Raw genomic sequence first — 23,094 nt, 5'->3', positions numbered from 1 at the left:
CTGGGGGGGGGGGGGGGGGGGGGGGGGGTCTTATTGAAGTGATGTACAGCTCATGTTAACAGAGATTTTGTTGCAATAATACTCCATAATTCCACGTGACATTGTTTCTTTTGACCTTCTTTATATATTCTCTACTAGTAGTGGTAATAGCCTTTTTGTTTTGTTCTTTTGTAATTATGTTTCTGTAATGTAGAGCACTAGAAAAGAAACCTGAAAACTGCAGAACTGAATTGAATGCATTGGCTAAATGGTTACGAGAGGAATTATTGAAACAATCTATGGTGTGAGAAGTTAAAATATTATTCTCTTTTTAGTGTCATGGAAAGATCAAATATATCTGAGAAAGTAAAGAAATTCTTTTTTTACAAATATATCTTCATCAGCTTATGTAGACATGAAGGAAGCTGCTGCTTTAGGAGATGTTTTGTTGATCTTCATGATTCTTCTATCTTTATCACTTGTATGATTGTATCCATGGTGGTTTTTGCTTGCTTCAAAAACAAGAAAGAGAAGAATGGTTCCTGTAGCTGTGGCAGTTGTTGGTGGCTGCGGTTGTGGTGGTGGAGGCTGCTTTTAGTATTACGCAAATGAGATATCTCTTGGTCCTTGGTGAGTTTTCCTGGAAATGATTTTGGTTTAGGCCTTCACCGATTGTGATTGATTTACTTAAGCAGCCATTCTATATATTATATTTAGTTACATTACGTACATATAGAACAAAAATCTATACTATTAAAGCAAAATCCTTCTTATGATTATGCCCCTGACTTTTTTAAGAAATTACAAAACATACCATTGTTTTTTTTAAATACCTTTAATGATTTACATAAATTTAAAGCCCATTCAATAGGCCCAAATTGAACCATTGTTAATCCATTAGGCCCATTCTGTTTAAAATATATTTAGTGAAAATCATTAAAAATATTGTTTTATTTTTTATACAAGGATTATACATTTAAGAGATAAACAAATATATTAATCCGTTATGCCAATTTGTGTAAAATATCTATACTTAAAATTATAAAAAGCCTGTTTTATTTTTAGAGTTGAGATTATACATTTAAGAACTAAACAAATTAATATATGTGATATATTTAAGAATTAAACAAACAACGGATTTGAAGTCCAATATGTGTAAACACAATTTTACTAATAACAAATAAATTACAATACAATTTATAAAAATAAAACCATAATAGATAATAAACTATTCAAAAACATACTTCCACTAATTAGAATTACAATTTATAAAAATAAAACCATATTAGAAAATAGACTATTAAAACACATCCTCATCTAATTAGAAATAATATTAAAATTGAAAAATGACATTTTAATAGGTGAAATGGCGGGTCAGTATCTAGTATATACATAAAATATCAGGTAAACACAGAATCTAATATATATGCGATATTTTTGGTAAATTAGTTTAAATGTTCGAAATCTACAAATAAGGAGCCATAAAACAAAATATTCCAAGAAATGGACTGCGATCGTCCATGTGCTACATCCATGGCCCCTATCTTAAGACTTTTAAACGTCTCTCGTATTGAACCAAATGTTAAAACCCGTTGAAAAGGTACCCATCTTGCTCATATAAACGAAGTTTTTCTTAGATAACATCGAAAAAAATTGTAGATTAAAGATTTCAAACCGGACACGAAATCTAGTTTGAGTCTGTATGTATTAAAGTAAAAAGTAACAAGTTGAAAATAAGATTATGGTAATCTGTAAATGTTCACTTGGGAACAAATGCAGTAAAAAAACGAATTTACTAAAAGAGGTTCCACAGAAAAGGCTAAGGCAAAGCCTATTACCATTCATGCCATGTCTAAATTATTTCGAATAAGTGTCCAAGCACTTTTTTTCCCTCTAATGCTTCTTCCGTCAAAAGATGATCTTTTGCGATATACTACTAATTGGTCAATCTTCAACAAAACATGGTATTATTATATAAAATTGATTTTATTTTTATATATGACAAATAATTTGACATTTCTAGGTCAGAAAGCAGGAAATACAAACAATTTGATGATGATCTTTTCCAAATCCAGTAAAAAAAACTGATTTTACAAATCTAAAAATATGTAAATGGTATCAGTTGTTACCCAGCCAAAATATGAAAACATTTTATGTCCGTCGTTTAAAGAAAAAAATATTAAATATCTGTAGTTTCTTTTTGTAGCCACCATTATATTGCAACTAATTGCAAGGTTATCAGACTTTTCCAGCTCACAATTAAACTGATGAGAGGTGCGTAAACTAATAGACTAGCCTTCTAATAGGAGCGTTTCTATTACGCGCTCTGTTCACGCGTGGGTCATCCTTTTCAAACATACTATACTAGTTGTTACTTGTTACCCAAAATGTAAATACATGCCATGTCCTTACTAGGCAGTATATAGAAATTAGTTCGTTTTAATGAATCTGTAACAATACTAACTTCAATAATTAATTGGAAGGTTATCCACCCTTAAACAGCTTGTGAAACTGACGAGGAAGATATTCGCGTTCTCATTGGTGCGTTTAACTTACGCGCTTTATCGACGCGTGGAGGATATCCGAAGTTCTTTTAATAATACAAAGAGAGAGAGAGAGAGAGAGAGGCGAAAGATAGTCTTTACTCTTCAGTGGTGGGTAGAGAGCGAAAGTTAGAGAGAGAGAGAAGAATAGCACATGACCTCACTATCATTGGGGCCTCAGCCTCCGGCTACTGCTCAGCCGCCGCAGCTTCGCGACGGAGATGCTTCTAGGCGTCGTTCCGATATGGATACAGACAAGGTTGCTCTCTCCCTCTCTCTCTCTCTCTACTTTAACGTTTGGTGAACAAATTGCATTTCGATTGGCTATTGTAGATCTCGGCTAGATCTAGCTTCGATTTCACTTTGTTTTGCGGTTTCTCAGCGAATCGATCTGTGTTTTCTCTTGCTCTCGTTTCGCGTTCCTTGATTTGAGCTCACTCGTCGGAGTTCGTAGTAGCTATAGCTAGTCTTACTATTCAGCTGAATGTTTCAACCAATCCTAGTGAAGATCTTGAGCTATCTTTTGATTACTAGTATTAAGGTGAAATTCGATTTCACAGGAGTATGGAGACGATTTAGATCTTAATTACTAGATTGTTTAACTAATCACACGCTTGTTCCATGACTGTAAGTGATTTGGTGTATTTGATTTACATTTGTTTGTTATTTACTTGATTGGACTCTGAACTAGGCCTTTGACTGTTCTTGGATTTGAAGATTTCATATGTTTAAAGAATGATTTTGTCTACTGATTGTTGTCATATCGTAATCTCATGTTTATTGTTTACAGAAGAATAGTTTAATGATATGGTGAGGTTTTGGTTGCAGGATATGTCTGCTGCTGTGATAGAGGGAAACGATGCTGTTACAGGCCACATCATTTCTACTACAATTGGAGGCAAAAACGGTGAACCTAAACAGGTTTGAGTTCCTTTCTTTGTTTGAAATCTTCAATTGTCCTTATTAGTAGTCATTGCTAATGATTATATAGCTTTTCCACTTATAGCTTAAAACAATAACTAAACAGAGACTCTTTGTGGTTCATTTATTACCAACTTTAAGTAGGCTACAGCTACTCACTTATGTTTTACTCATTCTGTTTTTTTACAGACCATTAGTTACATGGCGGAACGGGTTGTTGGACAAGGATCATTCGGAATCGTGTTCCAGGTACCTTTGTGCTTTTCACTCGCTGTTATCATTTGTAGGCAATAGCTTTCTTCTTTCTTTTCTGATCGGATTATTACCTTACCATTGTAGGCCAAGTGCTTGGAAACTGGAGAATCTGTAGCCATTAAGAAGGTCTTGCAAGACCGGCGCTACAAGAATCGTGAGCTGCAGTTGATGCGACTAATGGACCACCCAAATGTGGTTTCCTTGAAGCATTGTTTCTTCTCTACTACGAGTAGAGATGAGCTCTTCCTCAATCTCGTTATGGAGTATGTACCCGAGACTTTGTACCGGGTTCTGAAGCACTATACTAGTTCAAGCCAGAGAATGCCTATTTTCTATGTCAAACTCTACACATACCAAGTATGCATTGTTATTTATCTGTTTCCCTTTCAGGCAGTATCTCTCTTTGTTGATTCTAAAACGGGTAAGAATACTTTTTTTTCTGCAGATCTTCAGAGGCTTGGCTTATATCCATACTGTTCCTGGTGTCTGTCACAGAGATGTGAAACCACAAAATCTTTTGGTATGTTAATTCTGTTTTGGGTTTGTCTTCGGCGATCTTTACTAGATTGTAATCTAATAATTTGGTATGTTCTGTAGGTTGATCCCCTTACTCATCAGTGTAAGCTGTGTGATTTTGGAAGTGCAAAAGTATTGGTAAGGAGCTTTACCTTTAATATCCTGCTTTGCTTATTTCAACTGTGTATGTGTTCTGTCTCATGAAATCATTGCAACACATGATTATTCGGATTAGGTGAAAGGTGAAGCAAACATATCATACATCTGCTCTCGGTATTACCGAGCTCCAGAGCTGATCTTTGGGGCCACAGAGTATACATCCTCCATAGACATATGGTCTGCTGGTTGTGTTTTGGCAGAGCTCCTTCTTGGCCAGGTTAGTGTAAACTATTTTATCTGTTTAAATATAACTCTAGAATGTTCCGCTATCATTTTTGATATATATATAATTTTTTTATCTGTCAGCCGTTGTTCCCGGGAGAAAATTCTGTGGACCAGCTGGTGGAGATCATCAAGGTGAAGTTTCATTTTGATCAGATGTTACCTTACTGTCGTATTCTGTTTTGTATATAAAACTCATATAATCTTATAGATTTGTAATGATATATGTGCTGCGTTTGTTTAGGTTCTTGGTACTCCAACCCGAGAAGAAATCCGATGCATGAATCCAAACTACACAGACTTCAGATTCCCGCAAATCAAAGCACACCCGTGGCATAAGGTATCTAATATGCTTGTCACTTTCTAACATGTCGGATAATACAATGGCTTAATAGTTGGCTCGCTACCTAATTCCTCTATGACATCCAGGTTTTCCATAAGAGGATGCCTCCTGAAGCCATTGACCTCGCATCTCGGCTTCTTCAGTATTCACCGAGCCTGCGTTACACTGCGGTCAGTATATTTAAGCCACTTAGTACTCTTACTTGTTAGAGTGATTCTCTCTGGATTCTTCAGTGATGCTGATGTTTTCTTTTTAACTGACATTTGTTTGTTTTATGTGTGTAAAAGCTTGAAGCATGTGCACATCCGTTTTTCAATGAACTCCGTGAGCCCAATGCTCGTCTTCCAAACGGCCGACCTCTACCAGCCTTGTTCAACTTCAAACAAGAGGTACGTCAATCACAGCAAAAAAAAGGAAGTAATATAGCTCCAAACCATAACTAGAATGTTCAGTTTTAAACAGTTACCTAATCTGTAATCTCTCTCTCTCTATTCGAATGTTCATAACAGTTAGCTGGGGCTTCACCAGAGCTGATAAACAGGCTCATACCGGAGCACATAAGGCGACAGATGAGTGGAGGCTTCCCATCACAGCCTGGTCATTAGAAAAGGAATATGGAAACTGAGATGCTTTTGCGGAGCAAATGCCTTGTGGAAAAGAGGAGAGAAGATTTTACTTGTCTCTGATTTTTCAGTGGGTTTAACTAAAATATCAGCTTATGAGTAGAGAGATGATTGGCCAATTAAGCTTTTTGAGAAATCAGGAAGTGATGATGATTGTGTCTATTATACATTCTCTCTCTCTCTTTTTATGTTATAATTCGCTTTTGACTTGTAGAGAGATACCTTTTTCTCGTTGTATTATTTGTATATGTTTTTGTTCGTAAGACAGCAAACCGCGATGATGGAAGAATGGAATGAACGATGTCTAAAACTTAAGCCTAATAGCAAGGTCGGAGCTTATACTTACACATATATATAGTTAGAATGTGAGATCTCCATGTTAAAATAACCTTAACATTGGCATGAGAATACAATTGCATGATTGAATTTCTGGTACGTCGAGAGGGAGTAAACTCATAGATAGTTGTCTGTGAATAACCAAAAAAGGAACATTCGGTTTGGTGCGAAGGTTCCATAATGAAGTAGAGGCATTTGAATGTGAGCTTTAAATCCTTTCATGAAAGAAAAGGAAAGCTATGGGACATTAAGCGGAAAATATATTATTTTGAAATGTGTAAAAACTTAATGGGCTGAAAACTGTTGATAAGGAATTCTGGATTATGTGAACCTACTAACTGAGCCACAAGCAAAGATGGGAGGACCAAGCCCTTAATCTTCTTTCTTTTCTTTCCCCTCGTTCAGGTGTTTTTCTCTTTCTACTTTTCTTATCTTTGATCAAATCTCTCGTGGAGAAATATACGTAATATTGAGAGTTAATAGATTGTCTAAAAACGTATGCTACTTGTTTCTGTTTGTTTTTTTTTCTTTTTGGCTGCAGGGTTTGGAAGTCCACACTGAGGTGAAACAACTCTCCATAATCTATAGGACCATGCAGGGCCGTCTTAGACTCAATAAAGATCCAGTTCAGAAAAAAAAAATAAGGCTTTCTATAATAACCTAAATAATTTATGTTTTTTCTTAACAAAATATTATTATAAGATATAATAAATACACACAATCTAATATATAAGTAGAAGAAAAATCTTTTGGTTTTATGATTAAAAACTTACAAAAAACACCTCTTTGAGACTATGAATTTTTCAAATTCTTGTTCTTTTGATTTCTTTTTGTATCCATAATTAGGAGTTATAATCGATATAAAAATTAATAAAGCAAAGAACCTGGATAGTCGTTAGACAAAAAGCCATAGACTCTTGATTTGATTAAACAAGTAGTTGGAGACTCTTCATTTTTTTTCTCGACAGAAGCTTAGACTAGTCTTTTTTGTTTGTGTTTATTATTTTTTGTAAAAATTATTGGAAAAAAATATTTCTCTCCTTATTTATAATCACTAACTAGATTTTGACCCGCGCAGGCGCGCGGGTGTATATTTTGAAAAATATGTTGATATTTGTTTTTCATGTAATTATTAGGATTTGGAAAAATGAATCCGAGGAACATAACCGATACCGATCCAAAGATATAGTACCAAACCCAAACATAAATTGATTAAATATTCTAATTATTCAAAATTTTGTTATTTAGAGAACCGAATCTGATCCGAACCGAAGTATTTGGGTATCCGAATTTATCTAAAAATAGATTTATATACTTATATATATTAATTATTTTTAGATTTAACGTATATAAAACATCAAAAATGATACTTTTAAATTGGTTTAAATACTTGAAAATATATATAGATAGTCAAAAGTAAATATCTGAAATAGTTAAAGTATACTCAAATCACCAAAAATATTTAAAATAATTATTGATTTCGTATCCAAAATTTTAAATCAAGCCAATTGATATGTTAAGCTTAAGTATTATGACATATGTTATTCAAATTTATACGTAATATATTATTTTATTTATACATTTTGAGAAATTTAAAATATATAATGATTTAAGACTTTAAAAATAATTTAAATTAGTTATCCAAACCCAAACCAAACCCGCAAAGATCCAAATCGAACTCAAACCAAAATTTAGAAACATTCTAATAAGGCTGAAATCTTTGACCCCGAAAACCCAAAATACAAACCGATCAGAACTAAACCCGTATGGGTATCCAAAAGCCCATCCCTAGTCATTATTATATATCGTATTTTATCATCATATAATTAATCGTATTTTATATGTACCATCATATAAGTAATCATATAATTAATAGTATTTTATACATACCATCATATAAATAATTACATATATTATATTTTTAAAACTTAATATGAAATATAAAAAAAAACCATAATTTGAGTTGGTATTTCAAATTGGGCTTTGTATTATATTTTTCTTATATATATATTGACAATATTTTTTTATAATGGTTATTGAAAAATAGTTTAGTAAGAATCCATTTTTGAATATATGTATATTTTTGAATCAATTTTTGATATAAATCAAATTTGAATTATTATTTTGATTTGAAATATGTATATAAAGTTTAAATTTTGTTTTATGGTTAGTTTAGAAAAAAAAATTTTAGGGAATTAGATTGACCCATTTTGGTATATTTTAAAAGTGCCTAGATAACTTTCAATTTTTAAAAAAAACATAAGCCCATTACTTTTTTTCTTAATACTACTATCCTTGTTTTCAAACAAAAATATTTTTTTTAAAAGACTGCAATCCATGTTTCCAAACACTCCAAATTTTTAAAAGTCCTATTCAAGTCTCCAAACACTCCAATTTTGTACTTGAGTTTTAATAAGATAGGTTAATCATAGTTTTCTAAACATAATCAATTTAGAATTTTAACTTTCTAAATTTACACTGAATATTAAAACAAACACCGGCATCTATTTTGTACTTTCAAAAATATATAATTGATATAAATGTTAATTACTTCCTGAATTATTGCATTTTGTTAGTTATGTAAACAAAATCAAATTTGTAATATATATTTATTGGTTAGTAAATAAAAAATTAAACTGAAATATAGTTATCTGATTTTTAAATTTATAACTATTACTAAAACAAAAAAATTATGGGCCCTCTAAAATTTTGGACCCTGTTCGACCGCTCCACTTGCACGTGCTAAAAGACGGCCCTGGGACCATGATTATCCCATAAAACCTTTAATGGGTTTCTTAATTTTTTTTTCTGACTAATTAAAAAAATACACCAACCGCGGGCCGCCACGTGTCAGTGGAGTCCGCAAACAGTCCAACACCCCCAACAATAGTCGATCCTTAATCTGGGCTTTCTGTTACCGTTTTTTGTGTTTCGTTGGGGCCCACCTCGCTAAGAAACTACCTAATCTCCTCCGATAAACGTGTCCTAAGAGTATGATTATTGGGCGTTCTTAGCGGAATATAAGAATCCGTCTCTTAATTTTTAACTATAAAAACTAAGAACCGGCTCTTAAATAAGAGAGTGATTCTTATATTCATGCTCAATAATTAATCATGCTCTAAGCCTTTCAACTCTTTTCCCCCTTTGATCCTTATAGTGACTACCACCCGAGAGAGAGTTTGTTTGAGTTTACTGCAAAGATATATTCCTTTTTCTCTATATTTTTTTTTTGAATTGAATTTTAAATTTAATTAAAAAAAAACTTTTTTTACAATAAGTGTGTCCTTTTCCTTTGATGAAAATTAAAACTTTATCCTCCTATCTCAAATAAATCATCAAAATCTATCTTGTATCAAACCAGTGTTGCATCCCTTCTCCAATCTCTTTATCATCTTTCCTTTGCACTAGAGTGAGCTTATTTCTCATATTCTTATCAAGAAGCTTTATCAAGAGGGCTGCTGGAAAGCTTCAGTTTCCCCATGTCTTCTTCTGTTACGCTCTCTCCAGATCATGTATACAGTCGCTTGAAACATGTACTTGATAAGAAACAGATGCATCTTCCTTCTCTTTGTATCCCTCATAATTCTCATCATTTCTTCCCACCTCAACGTAAACTTGTCTCTCAAAACACTCTTCATCAAAGCCTCCCAAATCTGAGCAGAGTAAGCACACTCGAAAAATAAATGCTCTACAGTTTCCAGTGGCTCAGTACATAAGACACAGGAAGCATTGACTTATTCTGCTACATTTGTTTGCAATGTTTACCTTTTCATGTACAATTCCTGGTGTGGTTTCTATTCACTCTCTGAATTTGATTACCAAAAACAGAATATAGAAAAAACTAATTAAAAGAATACATAACCAAATGTCTAACTTACTGGTTATCCCAAACAATCTTAGATCGGTAACAGAAGGCTAAGCATCTTCACACCAAGATGAGATTTGGTAACAATGAAAAGAAAGCTCAGGAAGACAAACAAAATATTGTTATAAAAAAAAGCACAAGTTTATATGAAGCAGAAGGAGAGTTGTGGTATCACACAAAAACTTCTAGAGATTTGGTATATCGAAATCTCCTCTCGGACGTCAGAAGACAATCGCACCACTCAACTTTACCCCAGATCTCACCTCCTTGACATCTTTCCAGCGAAATCTCCGCACACCAGATTTCTTCACCATAAGGAAAAAACAAAGCTAGTTTCCCATCGTAACTCACACTGTGTACGTATGACCACATTAAACTTGTCTGAAAAAATGCCTCCAAACCTTTCACCACTAGCCAACACCTCTGCTTTCTATCATACGCTCTTAACTTATCCCTATAAAATTCATAATAGTACAATACATCATCAACGACGCACGCAAACCTCCACTCCTTAGAGTTCAGAACCTCGTCCGTCTCCCATTTCCTTTCCTTTGGCTCGTAAACAAAGCCTTTACAAGAATATTTCGCGTACATCTTATCAGCCATCACCACACTTCCATGTGCGTATATCTCAGACGTTGTCATCTCACTATCAGTCTTCCACGTTTGGGTTTCTGTGTTGAACACCAACACCATCATCTTGTCCAAGTCCCTCTGGTCATGACGTCCAATCACGTAGATTCTCCCGTCGATGACGTCAGCGACTGTATAAGACAATGGCACATGCATGCTAGGGAGAGGTTGCACCGTGTAAGATCCACAGTCGATGCTTAGCGTCGTATTCCTGTCTTTACCCGTACCAAAGACGTATATCCTCGAGCCCACCGCAACAAAGCGCGAACCATACGGCAGAGAAGGAAGCGACGGGACAAGGACCAAACCGTGACTGCCGTTGGTTTTCTGGCGGAGAATATAACAACGGTTACACTTAGATTCTACGTCGGCGAGGAAAACATAGAGACAGTGCTCCATGCATCCCAACAAGGATCGTGTTGCGTATAGCTCACGCGACGAAACAATTGAACGGAAGTGCTTGGAAACGAGGGAGAGCGCTGGATAGTCGGATCTCGATAGACGAGCTAAGATGTCAACGACGAGGTCATGGGGAAGTGACGCAGTCAGAGACGGTGGTTCGGACGATTTCCTCTTATTTCCCATCTTTAGATCAACAATCACGCAAACTAAGATAGGAAGAAAGCGGCAAATCCTAACAGGTAGAGTAGAAGTCCAAGACCCTAGTTTGGATAGTAGCGTTTTATACGACTCCTAACTCTTAATAATTATATATTATTAGCCCTTGGCATTCGTGTATTCACGGTTCGGTTTCGAATAAAAACCATTCGGTTCCAGGTATATGGATAAGTCATTCTTATATCCAACATATATTTATTTAGTTTTGGATATCCTTTTAATATGTGAATCAAATATACATGTATAAAATATATTACTTAACATGTTAATCAAAAGTGTCTAGTGATTATACACTTGCATATTCGTTAAATCCAACTAGAGTTCGAACCACTACGGTGTTATTATAATATAAGAGTACATAAAATATAATGGTCTGGTAGTACTAATGTTCTCACTCTTGCTATTTTATCCGGGTTCGAGTAGGGTTGGACTTGGTTCCATTTTGCCCTATATTAAAAAATTGAGACTTGTTTTTGGGAATATTCGGGTACCGGTTTGGTTCTTGGTTTTGTTCCGGCTCCAGTTTGGTTTTTCTGATATACAAATATAGGAATCATTCAGGTATTTGAGAGTTCCGGTCCAATTTTGGTTTTAGATATTTCGGTTTGATTCGGTTAAGTTTTTCGGTTCCGGTTTTTTTTCCTAGGGCTATATATTATGATACTTGAAACATTCAGACATATTAAATATGTAATGGATATATTAATTTAATTCATTATTTAATTTTAATACACATTATTTAATAACTATCAACCAATGAAATTTAACTAATTCAAATATTTTTAATTTATAAAAATATATAATTTATAACATCAATTACTAAAAATACCTTAAAATCTAGAAATATTATTTTTGTAGAATATAATTTTTTTAAACTCATTCTTTCGAGAAGAGAATATTGAATAGAGATGTCTTAAAGATAGTTGTGATATCAAATGTTTAACTTACTGGTTCAAAACAATCCTAGATCGGCAATAGAAGGTCAACCATCTTCACACCAAGATGAGATTTGGCAACAATGAAAAGAAAGCTCAGCAAGACAAACGAAATATTGTTTTTTTTTTGAAAGCTGGTTTAACAAACGAAATATAGTTATAAAAGAAGAAAAAGAAAAAGCACAAGTTTATATGAAAGCAGATGGATAGTTGTGGTATCATCAAACAACAACGTCTAGAGATTCCGTCAATTGAAACCCAGTCACAAGACGATTACACCACTCAACCTTACCCCAAATCTCCCCTCCTTGACGTCTCTCCAGCGATATCTCCGCACACCAAATCTCCTCGCCTCTTCTTTCATCTCCTTTAGGGAAAAACAAAGCTAGATTCCCACCGTAACTCCCAGTCTGTGACCACAGTGAACTTCTCGTCTCATGCAACAACCCCTCCAAACCTTTCACCACTCGCCAACACCTCTCCTTTCTATCAAACCCTCTCAACTCTTTCTCACAATCTTCTTCACATTCGTAATAGTACAACACATCATCAACAACGCACCCATACCTCCACTCCTTAGAGTTCATACCCTCGTCCGTTCCCCATTTCCTCCCCTTTGGCTCGTAAACATAGCTGCTATCAAAATCTTTAGTGTACATCTTACCAGCCATCACCACACTTCCATGATACATGTCACCTGCCTCTACGTCAGCCGTTGTCTTCTCAGGCTCCCACGTTTGCGTCTCCGTGTTGAACACCACCACCATCATCTTGTCCAAGTCCCTGTCATCACGTCCAATAGCGTAGATTCTCCCGTCGATGACGTTAGCGACTGTATAAACCAAAGGCGCAGGCATGCTAGGGAGAGATCGCACGGTGTGAGACTCAAAGTCAATGCTTAGCGCCGTACTGCCGTCGTTACCGTCGCCAAACATGTATATCTTCGAGCCAACCGCAGCAAAGCTTGAAGGATACGGTCGGGACGGCAAAACGGGAAGCGAAGGGACAAGGACCAAGCGGGGGTGACTGCCGTTGGTTGTACTCCGGAGGAGAATGTAGCAACGGTTCTCCTTGGTTCTTAGGTTGTAGAGGATGAGGTAAAGACAGTGCTCCGTGCATCCCAAGGAGGAGCGTCTCGCGTATATCTCACGCGACCTAACGATCGATCGGAAGTACTTGGAGACGAGGGAGAGCTTTGGATAGTGGGATCTCGATACGCGGGCTAAGATGTTAACGACGATGTCATGGGGAAGTGACGTCGTCGTCAGAAACGGTGGTTCCGAGGGTGGAACCTCTTTTGGCGCCACAGTCTTGGAAGACGTTTTAGATCTAAGCAGAAAACCTCTTCTTAACATTTTACCCCCTCCAAAAAAAAAGAAAAGGAATGAAAGCAGAAAACCGTAATATAGGGGGAGAAGGCCTGAACCCTAGTTTGAGTAGCCGCGTTTTTATAGAACTGTCCTAAAACCGTTTTAAAAGTGGAGTACATTTTAATTTGTTTTTTTTTTATATTTTATGTTTTCTACTGTATAAAAATATGTAGGAATCAAAATTTGGAATGTTCTGATAATTTTATTTTGGTGTAGATGATGATATTAAATAGTTTCTATTAATTTTGTATTTACAGTATAATTATATAATTTGATCATCAAATTCAATATATATATATATATAATTTCTTTTTAAAGATGTGAAATTTCGTATTATGAGAGGAAATTTAACCCATTTCGTACAAAATAAAAATATGTTACTTTGCTCAGTATATATTTCTGGATTATTTGAAAATAAATTTAGTTATCTATTATTTAAAATTATGTTCAATTAGTATAAGCTCAAATTATGTTAAAATTAGACGGTGTGAAGGCATCATATTTATGATTAGTAACCATACTCGGCGTCATTTATTAATCGAACGTTACTTTGTTTTTATTAGGTAAGTTTGAAAGTTTGAGAAGATTTGTTTGAAAATATTTTATTTGTATAATATACTTTGTTTTCGAAAGTTAAATACAAATAACGGTTATTTTTTGTTAACTTGCGAGAATTGATAAAAGATTATAAATCGTGAAGTTTTAATTAGCAATTCAATTTGAAAAGTTATTATTGCTGATTTTAAGGGATTGATCATTACTTTTGTTTTAATATTAGAAAAAAATTAAACGTAGTCAAGATTTTTTTTTGGATTTGTAAAATATTTTTAAGGTAATAATATATAGGGCAATTGTCAATAATAGCACCTTTGAAGTTTATGTCTCAAAAATAACACTAGAAGGAGGAAGTTACAAAAATGACATTCATTAAAGGGTAAAATATCCCTAATATCCTTGGTTTAAAATTAAATAAACAAACAAAAATAAATAAAAATAAATAAAATAAAAATAAAAAAATAAAAAAAAGAATTTTTTTTTATAGTTTCAGATTATATGTTTTCAGATTCGAAATTTTTATAAATTTTTTTTTTCGAAATTTTTTTTTTTTAATTTTTTTTTTCAAATTTTCTTTTTATAATTTAAAAATACTTTTTGAAACTGTTTTTAAAATTTTTATTTTTTATTTTAGTATTTTGTTTTTATAAAATTTTAAACCCTAATTCCAAAACCCCACCCCTTAACTCTAAACCCTAAGGTTTGGATTAATTAACCCAAGGATTATAAGTATATATTTACCTCTTTAATGAAACCTATTTTTATGACTTTCAGCCTTGAGTGCTACTTTGGGAACGTAAACTTGGTTTGGTGTTATCCTAGTCTTTTTCTCTAATATATATGTCTTTAATGGATATATTTTCATGTATTTTTTTTAGTGCTGATTTATTATGATATTACAATTATGAGAAAAATTACATAGACGATTCGACAACCATTAGGCTACGATTCGACAATAATTTTAGGTCGATAAAATTAACTTACATAGACATGGATGTAGAAGCCTTTAAACCTTAACCATTAGGCTACTGTGTTTCCACTGTATTTTCATGTATTTATCGACCTAAAATTATTGATAAAATATTCGTAATGAATTTTTAAAATTTTAAATAAATTAGTGGCATATATCACGTAAAAAAGTTAATTTTACAGAATAATTTTTTACTCGAATATATTGGTTTGTCAAATCCTCTTTTTTCATCTTCAGCTTAGACCTCATTGGCAGAGGGTATAACAAAACAACAGTAAGTAGCATTAGCAAAGATCTTCAAAAGCTATATGTTTTTTACTTTTTTTTATATATAATATAGTCAGCATACTATACGGCATATATAACAACGGTTTTCCTTGGTTTCGAATATACTTCTTACTTTGTATTGTTTGTTCAAATTTGCGTTTTAACCCTTATAGAGATCAGAGCCAGACTATGAAGTAAGAAAATAATGTGACTAAAACATAGTCTGGCAAATTTGCGTTCTTCAAAAGCTCTATGTTTTAGTCACATTATTTTCTTCTATTTTACAAAAGCATTGCCAAACTACAGGGCATGCCCAACTACGTTGTTGTTTCACTTTCTGCTCCTAATTCGTTCTTGTATAATATTGGAATCAGAGCATCGGTTAACCTGCTTGTGTCGTTTGTACTTGAAGTTTCACTACCTTGGAAACTTCCCCTTCTTTGTCCTTCTGCTGCGACGCTCTGTCAGAAGACTTGGGGCAAGTCTATCCAGGTAACAACAACTCACAATCTTCAAACTGATCTTAACCTTAAACCTCCAATAATTTTATAAGCAGTCAAAACATTTGAAATCAACTGAAAGGCGGTTCAAAAATTTATTGCGCTGATAAGTTACTGTTTGTGGGCAAGACTTTCAGTCCCCACCAAAACAATTGAAGAAGAACAAATGTTGTAAGCTTCCTCCGTCTTATTAACTCTTCAGAAAGAAACAAATTTATCTCTGGACTTGAGACATGTAAAACAATTTAAGATGACTTGGTGACTTCATGTATAGCATTCGCAAGGTATCCCACGTTTCCTGTTGTAACACCGGCCATACTGCAACCCAAACACATCAATCAAGACCCTCAATAATTTTCCAACACTTGAAAGTGCATTAAAATTAAGAAATGGACAAGTCAAGTAAGTACCTGATACGACCATTACGTGTCATATAGATGTGATACTCGCTTGTTAAACGGTCAACCTGTTCTGGTGTCATCCCACTGTAGCAGAACATTCCAATCTGTTTCCCCCAAAATAGATAAAATGAATCAAAAACGCCAAAGTTCATAAATTATAAGAAAAGGTATTGTGGTTTTTTACCTGCTTGGTTACGTGCTCCCATGATAGAGGCGACCCTAACTTCTCCAGGCTTTCTCTCAAAGCAGTTCTCATCCCAATAATCCGATCAGCCATGACCTGTTCCATTACAAATTTTAAACTATATAGCTAAATCATCAAATCCAAAAAAAAAGTGAATATGGGATACAATGTGTTTCATAGGATAAGAGTCTCCATGTTTTAGCTAATGTGTGCTAATGCAAACATGGAATAGAATGTTTTTACCTTAACTTCCTTTAGCCAGAGGCCTTTTAACGCTGGGTCTCCAAGAATGGTTGAGACTATTTGAGCTCCATGCAAAGGTGGGTTGCTGTACATTGGTCTAGCTAGTTGCTGCAACTGGCTTTTCACAGTCACGGCTTGCTTCTCATCTTCACAAAGCACGCTGCAGCACAAGACAACGTAAGTCAAATCTTTATATTATGTTCTAAACCTTTTTCACTAAGTGACTCATACAAGTTGATAATATGAATACCTGAGACATCCGACCCTCTGGCCGTAGAGTCCCATGTTCTTAGCATAAGACTGAGAGATTCCAATGTGATGACCGTCCTCGAGAAAGATCCTGATGGATTTGGCGTCCCTCGCTGGGTCACCACTCGCAAAGCCTTGATAGGCCATGTCGAAGAATGCAAAATGGTTTTTGGCCTGAAAAATTGCTGTTAGTGAATGATAGACAAATATAATTAATCAAAGATCAATGAATGATCACCTTGAATAGCTGTGAGATCTCTCTCCATTGCTCCTCTGTAGGGTCTACTCCAGTAGGATTGTGAGCACAAGCGTGGAGAAGGAAGAAGGAGCCTTCGGGAGCATTCTATGAGAAATAATTAGGAAGATATCATCAAGATGAGTAAGATGTTAAATAAGCTTGTGGAAGAAGTTGTTGTTGTTGTTGTTGCTAGCTAACCTTCACATCATCCATCAATCCTGAGAAATCCAAGCCCTTGGTTTCTGGATGGTAGTAATGGTACGTCTTTTGAGTGACTTGTGCATCTCTCCAGATGTTGTGGTGGCTGTACACACACAAAAAAAAAAAGAGAGACAGCATTAAGCTATAATAACGCCTTACTTTGGTGAAGCAAAAGAAGCTTGGCCACACTTACTTGGACCAGGTTGGTACGGGAATGTAGATCTGAGAATCTGGACGAAAACGTTTCTGGAAGTCAGCAAAGAGCCGGCAAGCTCCAGTTCCGGAGAGAGACTGAACTGCAGCAATCCTTTTGTCTTTGATAAACTCAGAGTTGTCCCCATAGGCGAGCTTCAATGTCTCGTCCACCATTTTGACACTCCCTCCCATCGGAAGATACTCCCTTTAATCAATTAATACAAATAGATACAGTTCAGGTTAGTCTTATGGTGATCTCATTCACATGATGTATACAATCAACAACACACTCAACAAAACATATGTGAAGACTCGAAAAATACTGAAAGGCTTTGGTTAATCAATAACTTGATAAGAAACAGAGGTTCAAGTCAATAAAAGAGTATGAACAGGACAAAATAAAAGATAGCATCAGCTCCAGAAACAAAACAGCTAGAATTTTTTTTTTACTTTCTCTACAATAATATAATTTCCACAAATCTATATATAACTTATGTGGCTTGCGGTTAACCACCATTTCAGCTATATGAATAAATAAATAAAAAACATAGCTCTTTTGAAATCCTAGAAGAAAGAAAAGGAGAGAAAGCTAAGCTCACACATTCGTTTCTTCAGCTACAAGTCAGGAACTTTACCAAAAAATAACTTGATAAGAGACAGAGGTTCAAGTTAATAAAAGAGCGCATGAACAAGCACATAGAAAAGTTGGCATCAGCTCCAGAAACAAAATAGCTAGCAAAATCTTCTTCTCTACAATATCCAAAAAAAAAAAAGAAAAGAATCTTTACATGAAGGAGGTGCCAGCGATCCTACGTTCAGCTTCACGGACACATTCCAAGACAACAGGCTTCCCATTATCATCTCGATATGCTCCCTAATACATGTCATTTAATTAATTAATACATATAAGTAACTAACTCATTGGATGGATTTGAAAATTTTCAAATTTAGAGATTCTCAAAACATTTCTTCACAAAGATCTCAATAAGATCAAAATGAAACGCTATAAGATCTGGAGAGAGAGACTGACCACACCAACGTTAACTTTGTCGGGACTAGGATCAGCGAGAAAGGCCTCGGTGACTCCGAGGATGGGATCTTTGGGAGCAGGCTCGACGTTCTTCCACCACGAAGACATGGATCTCAACCCCGAGATCTGACGGCTCATCATCGTTCCCCGTGAAGCAGAGTTACGGATTCTCATCGCCATAATAACTCTCAGAAAAAAAGAGAACAATCGATGGAAGTGATTTTATATGAAAGAAGGAGGAGGTGGCGACTCGTACGAAGTTAAGGGCAGATGAGGACGAATGGGAGAACGAGACACAAGTTGTTTTGATAATGGCTTTGGACTGTGTGTGCGAGAGATAAGATTTATTATTTAAAATAAATTTATATGCTTTAAAACAACAAAAGTAAATAAATATGCATTAATGTTTTTGTTTTGGAGTTATGTGTCAGATTTGTTGCTCTTTTCAATCTTCCACTACCTGAAAATTCCGAATATAATTCTACGGTTCAAAATTAGACAAATATAGACAAGTCCTACATAACCATTTATTTTTAAATCTACCCTGTTATGTTGTGGTAGTAATAGTATGGGCAATTCTAAAAGCAAGTTGTATAACAGTAGGTTTAAGTGTTTCGATGGTAATCACATGCTTCGGTTATATGTCTTATATCCAATTCTCATGGGTGAAGTAAAATAGTTAAGTAAAACTTTCCAACCCACGCTCGTTGCAGATAATTATTAACTGGATTTGTATCTATTGTGGATACGAAATACAATTTGATAACCCACATTTTTTTTTTTGAGAAACTTCTTTGATAACCCACTAAAATGTAGTAGATGTTGACAGTTAGACCTAGTGGCGGATGACCATCGGAATCACACTAAAATTTCGATTTTTTTTCTATACCTAGTTCAAATTTTGAGTTTTGTAAGTAACTAATTTAAAACCCTTTTTTTAACTGATTCTTCAAACTAAAGTACAGACTTAGCCAAGGCTTTAGTTTTTTTTTTTGGGTTTGATCCATATTACCACAGCCATTATACAAAGCCCACATCAAAAAAGAACCCACCAAGAATTAATCAGTCTGCATGGTACTTAAGCTGCACAAGATTCTAGATTTGATACTTAAAACATTATTTCAACCTTCAAGTAAATTGCATAATATTCAAATACAAGAGAAGAGAACCGAATGGTTTTATCAGACAACGCAGATCAAACCATATCCAACCAGGTCTCTCAAATTATTGAACATAAGGATAAACAAACTTAAACAGATTTATTTGAACTGACAATAACACATGACTGACATTAACTCCAAGTAGTTGTGGAGATGGGAGAGGACCTTTATATCTTTGGTTACTTGTCTTGAGGCTCTGAGTCATCCTCCGCTTTCACCGACTTGGATACGAATGTAACCGGTTTCTTTGGGGTCTCATTTACTGTCAAGTTAAATATCTCTGGCCTTGAGTAATGTCCGACCACATCGAAGTATAATTTGGCTCTTGCGACATCACCAAGATCTAGATGAAAGAAAGAAAAAAAGAAAAAAAGAAAAAAAAGTTATCTAAATGATTAGATATAAAGGGTTCATAATTATTCTGTACTGAAGTCTAATTAAGATAAACATCAAAATACCGAGATCAGCAGTGATGAGGCCCTCTGATTCAAAATTTGGTCCAGCAAGAATCTTTCCCAATGGTGAAATAATGACACTACCACCCTGGGAGACAATAGCCTCTTGGTGTTGATCTGGGTACCAGTCGGTAAACAAGTAATCTGCATGGTCAGGAAAATCTTTACGCAGGCAGAACTGGCAAGCCGACAGCACGAAGCATCCACCCTCGATTGCAATGTGCATCATTGACGATTGCCATTCCTTGGAACCGTCAGCAGTAGGTGCACAATATAATTCAATTCCTGCAGTAAGTAGCCCAAAAATTTGTTAGGAGTGAGTGTAACACTAAAAGTTAATTAAAAAAGAGGATTTTAGGAGTCTTTAATTACCTTTTCCGTACAAGGAAGTTCGGTAGAGGGGCATCCTATTTTCCCAACAAATAGCAGCACCGAGTTTGCCAAGGGGGGTGTCGTAGACAGGGATGGTTGATCCATCCCCGAAACCCCAAATGCAACGTTCGAGAGATGTTGGCATGACTTTACGGTGCTTACCCAAGAAGCGACCTTCGGAACTGAAGAAAAGGGCTGTGCAATAGAGTGTATACCCATCCTTCTCCATCGCTCCCATCACCAAGTACACTTTGTATTTCCTAGCAATCTCTGCCAGTTTGTCTACTTCAGGGCCTGTCACCAAAACCCCCAAACAAATGTGCAAAAAGGAGTTATTATTGACCCAACCCTGTGCTCAGTTGAACTATAAGCCTCACTCCATTTACTCAGTTACCACTTTTGCAAATGAAAGTTAACATTTGGTTTACTCATTTCTGACACCAGTCACCATTAATTTAATCAGATACTTGTCTCCAAAAAAAATCAATCTAAAATATTCATAAGCAGAAATACACTAGAGATTTATTTATATACAATAGTTACAGTTCTACCAGGTTTTTACTTTTTACGTACGGAGTCCTGAATACTACATACTAGTAGTATTAAAAATCGAGATTCGGATATCTATATTTTTGGAACCTATCCGTAAGCACAGAGTACGACGAACATGATGTATACTTTGAAAACAAACATTTAAATAAATAATTTGTTGACAAAAAAACATTTAAATAATTTATATATTCTGATTTTTTTTAAAAAGATGGACACTAAAAGAGATGTCATGATCCTTTACCAGGAACCACAATGGCAGAAGCATGATATCTGCGGAAACAGTCACGACCAGCTTCGTTATGAACACCGACTCCTATGCCGAACCTGTATCCACGAGGATAGCCAGCGATAAACGCTTCGGGGAACACCACCAGCTGCGCTCCGTCGCTAGCCGCCTCCGCAATAAACTTCTCTGCCTTTTCTGCAAACTCAAGTAAACCATTTGATACTATTTTGACGGAAACTCTTAGGAAGAAGAAAAGAAGAAGAAAAGGTGAGTTACCAATAGTTTTGGGAGTATCGTTATAGACAGTGGAGGCCTGGACGATGGTAGCTCGAACGATGGTAGATGGGATATCGGGAAAACCCGGAGTAGTGGCGTTGAGAGCTTTTGACATTTCTTCACTACCAGACATATCACTTAGTTTCTCTTACTTTGTAGTTTGGTGATATACATGGAGATGTGACAGGCCACCCTTTTATAGACTTTTTGTTATCGGTTTTTTTTTTAAACACGTGATTTTTTTGTTATATTTTTACCAATGGATAATAAATATTAAAGATAAAACACTATGGTTTTCTCCGCCAATATGGAGAGCCGTGCACGTAAATATTTGTTTATAAATAATACAAATGACTTATGAAATTTGATCCCAGAAAAAATGACTTATGAAGTAAATTGTTGACAAAGCAACAATTACAAGAAAAATGTATAAATTGTTTTGTGCTTGATGTACAAAGATCCAGCCTTTTTGTGTTAGGTTTATATATGTCCAAAATTGATTGGTTGGAAAAGGAAGGAGTCAATGTCTCAAAGTAAATAACGATGAATGTATGGACGATATATTATTAACTTCAGAAAACGATATATACATGAGAAATACTTTAAAAAATTTTAGATCAATTCTCTCAAATAGTTTTTTTTTTAAAGTTTTTATCACAAAAATAGACCTAAAAAAAGAAAATAACTAAAATAACAATTTTTATTTTTGAAATTTTTAATATTTATTTTTTATTTTTTTAAATTTGAAACCATATCCTCGAAATCTCACCCCTTAAATCTAAACTCTGAGTCTAAATTAGTTAACCCTAAAGTAAAAAATGCTATCATAGGAAATTTTTCAATATTTTATCATAAAATAATAGACAAAGGTTAAAACGAATAAACTTTTTTTAATTAAAAAAGGAAAATGACAAGTATACCCTATTTTATAGATATACTCAAAAGTTTGAAATTTATTTTTTCGAAATTCATTTTCTTCTAAACTTTTTCAAAAAAGAATTCAATTTTTTTTTATTTTTTCCAAAAAATTAATTTTTCAAAAAAAAAAATACTTTTTAAAATGGTTTAGGAACATTTCCAGGAAATTTCTTAAACTTAAATTCATATGTTACAGTGTCTTCTAATACATAAATTTTTGACAGTCTCATAATAAAATTTTCTGATGTAATTCGAAGTCTGCTACTATTCTGGATGTTAAAAATCATCCAAGAATGTTAAAATATATATTTTTTGAAATAAGATTTGTAGAAATTTAATTAAAATATAATCACATTAAATTAAATTTATAATGTCATGTGAATCTAACATAAAAACAAAAACCACAAAAATATACATCTAAAATCTATAGACCTACTTTTTAGGAGGGAACATGAAAATCATAGATGTTAATCTTCATTTGCTCATCCAAAAATATTCCACCTCAACAGCAATTTTTTGTATTGATTTAGATATAATTTATCATTTATGTTAAAACTTTCTTACACTTTAAAATTATGTATTTCAATTTTTAAAATTTGGCTAAAATACACGTTAGTGTAACTATGTATTTAACTGTTTGGTGATATTGATGTGCTATGATGTGTCTAATGAGTTATTAAAACTATAAGAAGTAATGTGTATCATCAAAACTGGAAAAAAAAATTCTAAAAAAAAACATTTTATGATAGAAAATTAAGACAATGTTATTAAACGAAGATACAGG

At 34.3% G+C, this 23,094-nt stretch overlaps 5 protein-coding genes across 5 annotated transcripts; 1 reads left to right on the top strand and 4 right to left on the bottom strand.

Annotated features, from left to right (window-relative positions):
* The first annotated feature begins 2,603 nt into the window (after positions 1-2,603).
* On the top strand, positions 2,604-5,876 carry LOC106348363 (shaggy-related protein kinase zeta). Its single transcript, XM_013788089.3, has 12 exons — positions 2,604-2,781; positions 3,351-3,443; positions 3,633-3,692; positions 3,783-4,055; positions 4,144-4,218; positions 4,296-4,352; positions 4,450-4,590; positions 4,680-4,730; positions 4,840-4,935; positions 5,025-5,108; positions 5,226-5,327; positions 5,448-5,876. Exons 1-12 carry the CDS (start codon positions 2,677-2,679, stop codon positions 5,541-5,543), a joined length of 1,233 nt encoding a protein of 410 aa, XP_013643543.1. The 5' UTR covers positions 2,604-2,676; the 3' UTR covers positions 5,544-5,876.
* A 3,082-nt stretch (positions 5,877-8,958) lies between these two features.
* Positions 8,959-11,013, bottom strand: LOC106348364 (F-box/kelch-repeat protein At4g38940). Its single transcript, XM_013788090.2, has one exon. The coding sequence runs from the start codon at positions 10,978-10,980 to the stop codon at positions 9,934-9,936; it is 1,047 nt and encodes a 348-aa protein (XP_013643544.2). The 5' UTR covers positions 10,981-11,013; the 3' UTR covers positions 8,959-9,933.
* A 1,156-nt stretch (positions 11,014-12,169) lies between these two features.
* On the bottom strand, positions 12,170-13,651 carry LOC106352028 (F-box/kelch-repeat protein At4g38940-like). The gene has a single exon (XM_013791716.3). The coding sequence runs from the start codon at positions 13,301-13,303 to the stop codon at positions 12,170-12,172; it is 1,134 nt and encodes a 377-aa protein (XP_013647170.2). The 5' UTR covers positions 13,304-13,651.
* Positions 13,652-15,681: 2,030 nt separating this feature from the next.
* LOC106348365 (aspartate aminotransferase, mitochondrial) lies at positions 15,682-18,709 on the bottom strand. Its single transcript, XM_013788091.3, has 10 exons — positions 18,352-18,709; positions 18,110-18,195; positions 17,320-17,526; positions 17,124-17,229; positions 16,926-17,030; positions 16,689-16,861; positions 16,439-16,598; positions 16,196-16,291; positions 16,021-16,115; positions 15,682-15,928 (listed from the first exon to the last, which is right to left on the bottom strand). The coding sequence occupies exons 1-10, from the start codon at positions 18,529-18,531 to the stop codon at positions 15,856-15,858; spliced, it is 1,281 nt and encodes a 426-aa protein (XP_013643545.2). The 5' UTR covers positions 18,532-18,709; the 3' UTR covers positions 15,682-15,855.
* A 751-nt stretch (positions 18,710-19,460) lies between these two features.
* Positions 19,461-21,580, bottom strand: LOC106402388 (nitrilase 2-like). Its single transcript, XM_013843102.3, has 5 exons — positions 21,393-21,580; positions 21,132-21,311; positions 20,339-20,632; positions 19,970-20,251; positions 19,461-19,854 (listed from the first exon to the last, which is right to left on the bottom strand). Exons 1-5 carry the CDS (start codon positions 21,523-21,525, stop codon positions 19,691-19,693), a joined length of 1,053 nt encoding a protein of 350 aa, XP_013698556.1. The 5' UTR covers positions 21,526-21,580; the 3' UTR covers positions 19,461-19,690.
* Between the last annotated feature and the right edge of the window lie 1,514 nt (positions 21,581-23,094).

Source organism: Brassica napus, chromosome A4 (genome assembly GCF_020379485.1).
Source record: "Brassica napus cultivar Da-Ae chromosome A4, Da-Ae, whole genome shotgun sequence".
NCBI classification, from domain to species: Eukaryota; Viridiplantae; Streptophyta; class Magnoliopsida; order Brassicales; family Brassicaceae; genus Brassica; species Brassica napus.
This window is presented reverse-complemented; position numbering and strand designations above follow the sequence as displayed.